The sequence below is a fragment of the Dichomitus squalens genome (assembly GCF_000275845.1).
Source record: "Dichomitus squalens LYAD-421 SS1 unplaced genomic scaffold DICSQscaffold_5, whole genome shotgun sequence".
NCBI lineage: Eukaryota > Fungi > Basidiomycota > Agaricomycetes > Polyporales > Polyporaceae > Dichomitus > Dichomitus squalens.
Genome location: NW_006766887.1, coordinates 87,508 through 96,420, shown reverse-complemented (window position 1 = coordinate 96,420; position 8,913 = coordinate 87,508). Strand labels below are relative to the sequence as shown.

Below are 8,913 nucleotides of genomic sequence, written 5' to 3'. Positions count from 1 at the left end.
CCCTGCGTGAAGACTAGCTTTCGTAGGTCTCGTGCCTTCGTGCCGACCTCCGCTTTGCCCTCGTCGAGTTTTCTGTCACGTTTATCCCTCTCCCTCTCTCTTTCCCCTTTCGGCTCCTTGCCGCTCGCCTACGGGGTCGTCGCCGAACGTCGACCCGAGTCTACGCGCCTAGTCGCCGCGACATCTTTGGTGTGCGGCACCTCCGGACGGGCTACCTCCTAGCTCGGGGTATACGTTGTACAGTTGCTGTATCGACCATCGAGGAGATGAACGAGGGTATGGTTCGTAGCGAGACTGCGGTGAATAACGCGCGGGCTGGCGAGCTCGCCCTGGAAGGGGACCGGAGAGGGATGCGATGGGGAGATAGAGGTTGGGGTCGGTCGGGGGATACTGGGAATCATCTTGAAGGGGGTTTGTTGCTCCGAGATGTTCGTTGTAAGGGGATCTTGGCGTCTGATGAAGCTGCACAGCAGTGGTCCGTCGGAAACTTGCACTTCCTTCTTGCGCGCCACCGCGGTCATCATACCTCTCGGCACGTGTGAAAGCCTGCGGGTTTTCGGAGACAGTAAGAATATGGTGCAACGGCACAAGAAAATACTCACCAGATCCGCTACCTCCTGTTGTGTACTCCAAGGGCCAGCATCCGGTACCATATCCTGTTGCACCATTTCGCTCGTTGAATTGAGCTGAGTTGGTGGCAAAGTTGCGGGCGCTGTCTCTGGGAGTGCCGGGAATCTTCCAAAAGGTCGGCCAAGCCAAAACAGCTGGGGGAAGATGCATCAGCTCCATAGTGACTGCAACACAATAGTCCACACGACGCCCACCATCTTCCTAGGTACCACCTTGAGCACATCCGCTGGAGGCCTCGACGACGACCCATTCGTACGCTGTCGCTTCTTTGTCTTCTTCTCCTCGGTCGGGGTCTGCTCCCTTGGCGACCCCTTCTTCTTGCCTTTTCCCTTGTCGTTCTTCTTCCCCATCGCTCGTAATCAGAGGACCGCGTAACAAGAGTCAAGACAAGGTCGGAAGGCCTAATCGAGTATAAGGTAGAGAGGCTAGGACAAAGTCCGTGGCCTCTCATAGCACCTGCGCCCGTGCTCATATAGCTATCATGGCGCATGGGCCAAAGCGCAGGACAGACTGAGCTCCCATTAACCGGCTGCTGTGGTAGATGACGCGGCGGATCGGGAGGACACATTAGTCGACAGCGCCGCGTCAGAAATCCTCCGGAGCTGGTGTGGTCCGTGCAGTACGCGTAGCTCGTACGGCACAGTTCTCCATACTACAGAATTCCATACGATGATCATCGCGGTGCGCGTATGCTATGACAGGAAAGCAAATAAGTCTCAGCACAGCGTGTCAATCCACGAAGGCCTGAGCGAACAGTGGCAGACGCGGGATGCGTCTGCAAAACGTAAGTACGGCTACTTATTGCGGCCGTTCTCGATGCGCAGTAACGTTTAGGGGGCGGACGCCCTCGAGACGCACTTGATAGCATGCGTAGAGCCACGACAGGCACGAGGCGATGTCGGCGGACCACGGAAGCACGCCTGGATGTGCCCTCTCGAGAAGAAAAAGTTGATGAATCACTCACTGTTGTTGGTACAAACAAACTTCGTCACATCCCCAAGGGTCAGGGTCGACAGGCATTGCCACCCAGAATTATGGGTACGACGGGGCCGCCATCGCGAACGTCGCTCCGTGACAAGTCCGACAGGTGCGGCACAAGCTCCCACCATCACAGGTATACACATAATACCAGGCGATGAAAGTATCCAGGCAGCATTACAACAACGTGAGACCGCCTAGACAAAGGACCTTCGTAGGCCCTGGTGACGTTGTTTTTTTGGCTGGGGTTCTAGTAAGCCTGACTCCATGTCTAGTCGACAACAGACCAAAACCGTGAGGATACGCCGCTGTAGTCTGCATACCTAAGAGATGGGTTGTCAAGACGAGCTCATGGCGGTGGAGATCGTGGAGGACTCTCAACGACATTGGAGATACGCCGTCAACAACGTACGCCAAATTTGGGAGGTTACCTTGATAGACGCTCTTGTGAGGACGCCCGACTGATTTTGGCGGCCAGACTTGTCACAAGCTTGTAGCTAGTTTTGAAGCCAGCATCTCGCAACGCCAGTGTGACATAGCCATATGACATTTCATGCGATGGTCATGGCACCAAGCGCAAGCTTCTAATACGTGTGGAAGGTTTCAAGCACGGGTGTCTATATTATTTATTGTGACTTAGACCTCAACCGAGTTCATACTAGGCTGCGAAGAAAAGATGGGGGGGGGGATTCGGCATCACTGCGAATGGGCGCCCCCCAATTTCCGGAGAATAGGGCGTGGGCTTAGCTCCGGGCCTCATTGCAACGGACGCAGTGCTCGACGCGCTAAGTAGCGGTCGAACCCTGCCCGACAAATTCGGTTGCCACGCCCGCGCTACGCCCGTCTTCAAATCGGAATCCAGGGCTGTCCCAAAGTGGGTCCTTATTGTGAGACGCACCAGACCGTCTCCGATCCCCAGCGCCGCGTAAATTTCCCTCTTTCGCGGGACCGCCGCTGAGTTACCACAGTCGGCATCGCGCCCGTCGGCGAAGCTCTTACCGCGCCTTCGTTTGTTCGTCGGAGGCTTGCGAGGAGCCGGAGGGGAGGACAGCGCAATTCCTTATGGTACCTGCATTGGAAGGCTGAGCGCAAGACCTTGAGCCGGCGTTGTGAGATCTGGTGTTTGGGTGCCTCTACTACGGCCCGAGCGCGGGAAGCAGAAGCACACGAAGAAGCGTGGTCGCCCCGAGCACTTGCAATACTGTAGTAGGGTGCCTAGGAGCTGAGAGCGTAGGAATCGAGATTCGCGGTATGCACGCCGGGCTGGCTCATGTATTTTGGTTTCGCAATCCCAATGTCGGCGCCATTCTGCGATCCCGCCCCTGTTCCTCCCTGGGATTGCTAAAGGGACAGGACCGTCGGGATGTATTAGGGCCTGTTCGGCAAAGAGTTGGAGTTACGAGTCACCGGCATTTTGTCACGTGGCGGCATTTCCGAGGATTTCTGCGCGAGTTAGAGTTACAGGGGCGGAGTACCCGTGAAGTCCGGAGGAGACAAGCGCCCTGAACTGGTACATGTATCTAGTACACCAATAGCTATGGCTTATCAGATGGGCTCTGCTTCATCCCTGCTTCACCATGGTCCACACAAGAGCAGCTGTCTAAATTCACCAAGCTATCCATCAGGCTCAAATAGAGCGCCGAAGACAGGCTATTATAGCAGTAACTGTCATTGTTTTGACTGGGCGGGCCTTGGTAGTAGCCTGCCCTAATCCCTCAAGGAGGATGGTCTCGGACGTCTGATCACAATCTACGCCGGTCATGGTAGCCATCCCAATTCTCTATAGAGAGAGAATCAAGCAGGCTGCCAAAAGGGTAGAGCCTCGAGATAATTTATGACCTGAGCTGATAACAACCGCCCGGAGTTACTGGGAGGCATCCGAACGCATGCACTCGCCCGAGTAACTCGAGTTTTCTCGAGATTGAAAACCGAGATATTATTACTATATTTGGGCATGAAATGCCGGTAACTCTAACTCCAACTCTTTGCCGAACAGGCCCTTAGTCAAATCGCGTCGCGTGCGCTCGTACTAAAGGTGCCGCAGCTTCCATTCCTAATACACCGGTCCGTGACGGTGACCCCCCCCCCCACAATAAACCGCCCGTTTGGCGAGGAGCTGCAGCCGGAGGGCATGCGTTAAAGGACGTCCGGGGAGTGGCGTGCAAAGCCTGTACGTGCTGACACGCTCGTGACGAGCTGTTGATCGGGTGAGCTTCCAGCTGCACTGGACCATGGCTCGGACAACCTTGTGTTTGTTCCCAAGACGGCATGGCAAGCGAGCTCGTAGGGGCCACTGAGAGAGACCGCCGCGTGTGTGCGTGTTCCAAAGACGATATGACCGTACATCGTCGCCACACAGGGCCATAAGCCGGAACATAAAACAAATGCTCCGCTTGAGCCCGTTTCCGCTTGAAGTCATTGAGCCAATGGTCTAATGAGTGAACCTGAACAAGGGGCGCCGGGCAGAACAGATCTGTCGTTGAGCTGCCGTGTGAGGCCTTCGTGATGCAGAGGTGGACCTGATAATCTCTTGATATCACTGCAGACAGGCAAGGACGGAGGCCACGACATGACACCAAGAGCAGACGCGATTGATTACATGTGAACGAGAGAAGTCATACATGAGATTATGTCGAAGGAGTACTCACTAAGGCTTCCTGAGATGTCGGGAAACCCAAAGGAAAGCTATGTAGCATCGTAATGCAGAAGCGCCTGCGACACTCATTCGACGAGCCTTCGAAGAACGATTCACGCTGAGTGTCACTGTCGGGAAGCAGACTGAATATGTCCGGGGATTGTTCGTGATCGTACACGCTGTCAAGATGCATCACAAACGGATTGGCCTTCGAGCTCGAGGCGGTGGTATGATTGATAGCGTTCGGTTCGCTAGAGCGGTCGTGGGATTGCGTGGACTTGGTAGGGATCTAGGGTTACATATCGCCTCAAGGGCATAAAGGGTAGCAGCATATGGATTTCCGGGATCGGAATATTACTCACAACAATGACCGAGGTCACAGCGATGCTCCTCCTCGGACGACTCAGAAACGGCCGCCGCTGTCCCCGGTCAGGCGACGTGGTAAGGCCCTGTACGACTGCGAGGACTGTGCGAACAGGTGGGAAGTCATGATGGCTGCATTGTGTACGTCATCCTTCGTCTCACAGGTTTGCAAGCTGCCCGACGGTCAGGAAAGGGATGAGCTGGTGGCAGGACTAGTGCCGCCGCGCCGCCATGGCCCATGCGGCGGGAATGGTTTCAGCAGACTCCGACGCGAAGGCGGACCATAGACGCCCATGAACTTCATTTCGCGTCCAGCGCCAAACGCACATTCCCTTCGGCCCATGCACACCTCTTCTCGTCATGTTCCGAACCTGTGCGAAAACTAGGAATGTGCCTGGGCGCATTACACGACTCCGGCGAGGGGCACTGCGAGCCATGGCTACATCAGTGCCCCAACAGAGTGACATCGTCATTGTCGGCGGAGGCCCTGCGGGGTTGGCCCTTGCAAGCGCGCTCAGTATGTGCCATCGCTTGCGTAGAGCATTCGCCGCCACTCATACTATAAGCAGGTTCCCAACCCGCGATACGAGACACGCTCCGAGTCGTGCTCGTTGAGGCCAGTGACTTGAGCAAGGTCCGCAACTGGAACGATGGCCCAAGCACGTTCTCGAACCGGGTCAGCTCGATCACGAACGCGTCGCAGGCGTTCCTTCAAGGTGTGCGGGCCCAGTTGTGTGAGCTTGTGTACGTCGTTCAATGTTGGACCAAGAGATCGGCGTATGGGCGCATGTGGACGAGGGGCGGACATGTCCGATCGAAGAAATGCAGGTGAGTTCCCTTCCCGATGACTGGTCTTGTTTGGGGCGCGGTCAATGTGACATCTGTTGAGCTAGGTTTGGGACGGTGTTTCGGACGCACGAATTACGTTCTCTACTCAAGATGACCATGCGTCGTTCTTGCCCGACGCATCCCCGCAGTCCCAGATGGCGAGGCTCACGGAGAACCTCAACCTCCAACGAGCGCTCTTGAGGCACTTGGACAGCAATCGAACAGTCGAGTTGGTGGACAATGTGAAGGTGCAGTCGATAGTGCGCGAAGAACGTGAAGGCGGCGGTTGGCCTTTAGTTCACCTCTCGGATGGTCGGGTCCTGCGTGCAAGGCTGTTGGTACGTTGAGTACCTGGCCCTCCTCTTATATCTCTGATCGTATGGCAGGTCGGTGCAGATGGCTTCAACTCCCCGGTGCGCGCATATGCTGGCATCGAATCCTACGGGTGGGCATACAACACCACAGCTATTGTCGCCACCCTCTTCCATAAACCCCGAACATCCTTCCAGGCACAGAACACGATAGCGTATCAACGTTTCCTTCCCACTGGACCCATCGCTTTCTTGCCTCTCTCGCCGACAGCATCATCTCTTGTCTGGTCCACGAAGCCTCACCTAGCTAAGGCCCTGCTCTCCTCCGACCCTGCCGTCCTGACTAGCATGATCAACGCTGCCTTCCGTCTACCGGAAGTCTCTTTGAGATACCTGCACCAGCAGATCTTGGACTCTGTCAGCAATGGCGCCCTTATCAGCTCCCAGCAGCTGCGCGAGGAGATCTCTTGGCGCGGGCGCTCACATCACATTGACCCGCGCTCGGCGTACTCCCTGACCGCGGACACTGAAGGTGTCCCTCCGGAGGACGCCGATGCTCTTCCGCCTGTTGTGACATCGATACAGCCGGGGAGCGCTGCTTTTTTCCCGCTGAGATTCAGCCATGCGGACGACTACATCGGGGATGGCGCGGGTGCGCGCACCGTCCTCGTTGGGGATGCTGCGCACACAATCCACCCGCTAGCCGGACAAGGCTTGAATATGGGTCTCGGGGATGTCGAGTCGCTCTTCAACTGCATCCACAAGGCAGTCACGAATGGCGGTGACATAGGTGAGTGCGCCCTACTGCTCCCTCGCACCCGTCACAGACTGAAGGAGCGATTTGTTCAGGTTCGCGTACCGCGCTCCTCCGGTACGCTCGGGAACGCTACTTCGAGAACCACAAGATCATGTCCGCATGCGACAAGCTGCACAAGCTCTACTCCTCCACCTCGGAGCCCGTCGTATGGGCCCGCTCCGTCGGCGTGGAGGTCCTGAACGAGCTCGACTCCGTCAAGGCGGCTATCATGCTGAACGCGGGAAGCCGGAGCTCGCGCACGCGACCGTCGGGACGGCAGATCGGGGCGAACTTCGCTGCGGATGCTGTTGAGAGCATCGCGAGGAGCGTCGCGGGGGTGAGCACGCTCACGACGGGCGTCGCCGGTCTGGTCGGGGAGGGTCTTCAGAGGGTGCTGCAGACTGTTGCGAATTCGCAGCGGAGATGACGAGTGTGCGGTTCCATGTGTGGTTGTCCGGTTCCCGCGTCGCTCCGTTTCATGCGTATCTTAGCCGGTGCGACGCAACGCGACCGTACCTCCACATTAGCAAAACCGGTATACTAGATACAGCTGAATAGACTTCTTCCACTCTGAAAGTCCCAAAGAAAATTACTAGACGTGTAAACGAACGATGGTATATGCGCCATAAGTTGATGGAGTGCAATGAAAATCCCCCGCGAGCCTCTAGGAGCGAGGGAAGCAGACTCGCTCCACCTTCTGCTCTCTGTTCACTGTGACTTTCCCGTCCCTTATACCCTTGAGCCGATTATTGCCAGACGAGCTTCCCGTTCTCGTCGACGGTCGCGGACATGCCACCGCTCACGGCTTTCTTACTCGCCTTGGCTTGCTCTGCCATGCGGGTCTGCTCGAGCTCGCGCTTGTGCCGCGCGAGCGTTGCGAGTCGCTCCCGCTCAGCCTCGGCCTTGGCCGCCTTTTCGGCCTCGCGCTTCGCGGCGTGCTGGCGCTGTTTCTTCGTGAGCGACTCGGATGCCTTCAACTGTGCCGCTGGGCCCGACTCGGAGGCGGGTTTGTTCGTTTCTGTGAGGTATTGGCAGATGGGGAGTTGAGATTGTGTCATGGTCGGCGGAGCCGAGACGGAGGATATAGAAAAGGACAGAGGGGAAGGGAGGCTACTCACTTTGCTTGGTCCGGGTTTTCACGACTCCCCATCCTCCGTCGTCCTCGCCGTCTGCGTCGTCTGCAGTTCCGCGCGAGTCGACGTCCTCGTAGTCGGCCCACGAGAACCCTGCTGCTGGCCGCTCGTCTGGTCTGGGCTTGACACGCATGACACGAGAGACCTCGGGATGGTCGGGCTCTTCCAGCAAGCTGCAACAGCGCATGTGAACACACGAGCCAGTTCAGACGAATCATGCGACGTACTCCTCGACACCCGTCTTCCTGGGCTTAGGCAACAACCTCTCCGCCAGCGGCCTACGGTGCTCAGACGTGAACGAGTCCGCCAGCTGGCTCTCGTCCTCTGTCCTCTCCGTGACGGGCGACGAGTTCCCAGTGGTGACCGACGTGGCGAAGTCGCTCGTCGACACCTCCAGCCGATGGCCGCCCTGCACGCCCCCCTCTGCCGCAGCGGCGGCCGCGTCGCCCGCAGCCTTCGCCGGCTTCTCCTTCTTCTTCGTCTCGACCTTCGTCCAGCCGTCATCGTTGAGCCCTGCCGCAGGCCTACTTGCGCCGCCCTTCTCCTTCTTCGGCTTGGACGTGCGCGCAGCCACCGATGACTCGGGCGCGGTCGCGGACGACTCGGACTGCGCGTCGGCGGGGACGGGCGTGCCCGCCTTCTTGGCCTTCTTCTTCTTCTTCGGCTTGGAGCGCTCCGCCTGGGGCTCTGACGAGGCCGGGGCGTCGAAGCCCCCAGGGATGACCGGGGGGAAGGAGACGACGCTGGGCTCCGCGGGGACGGCGTCCTTCTCCTTCTCCCTGTCACTGGTCGGTGCGCCTGCGCCCGTTCCTGCAGCCTTCTTCTTCTGCTTTTGTTTCTTCGAGGAGACGGGGGCGGAGGGCGAGGGTGCGGCCTGGGAGACGGGAGTCGGCGTCTTGTTGAGCTGTGCGTAGCCGTACGCCGCGGCTCCGGCGACGATGACGCCTACGACGGGGAGGTAGCTCTGCGCGGAACCCATGGGGAGCACTCGGACGTGATACCAGGAGACAAAGAGAGATGTACGAGCACACGGGAGTCGGGCAAGGAGCTGGGAAGGGCTCGAGGGAAGGGACAGGCTATTTGGGCGCAGCAGCAACTGACGTGGTGTAATATGGGGACTGGATTCGGCGCATGCGATCGTGCCTGGGACTCGCTGCCGGATTGGGAACCCTCTTCCTGAGCCGAGACGCGTCAACACGTCCAAATAGCGCGTCCAGGAATAGCTCCCCAGCAGCATTC

General features: G+C 57.9%; 2 protein-coding genes across 2 annotated transcripts; one reads left to right on the top strand and one right to left on the bottom strand.

Annotated features, from left to right (window-relative positions):
- Window positions 1–5,041: 5,041 nt before the first annotated feature.
- DICSQDRAFT_167176 (ubiquinone biosynthesis hydrox) lies at window positions 5,042–6,968 on the top strand (the record flags this gene model as incomplete). Its single annotated transcript, XM_007362759.1, has 6 exons — window positions 5,042–5,123; window positions 5,176–5,322; window positions 5,376–5,434; window positions 5,500–5,772; window positions 5,821–6,535; window positions 6,595–6,968. The coding sequence occupies 6 exons, from the start codon at window positions 5,042–5,044 to the stop codon at window positions 6,966–6,968; spliced, it is 1,650 nt and encodes a 549-aa protein (XP_007362821.1).
- A 319-nt stretch (window positions 6,969–7,287) lies between these two features.
- On the bottom strand, window positions 7,288–8,653 carry DICSQDRAFT_54166 (uncharacterized protein; the record flags this gene model as incomplete). The annotated part of the gene is made up of 3 exons (XM_007362758.1): window positions 7,288–7,559; window positions 7,660–7,847; window positions 7,902–8,653. 3 exons carry the CDS (start codon window positions 8,651–8,653, stop codon window positions 7,288–7,290), a joined length of 1,212 nt encoding a protein of 403 aa, XP_007362820.1.
- Between the last annotated feature and the right edge of the window lie 260 nt (window positions 8,654–8,913).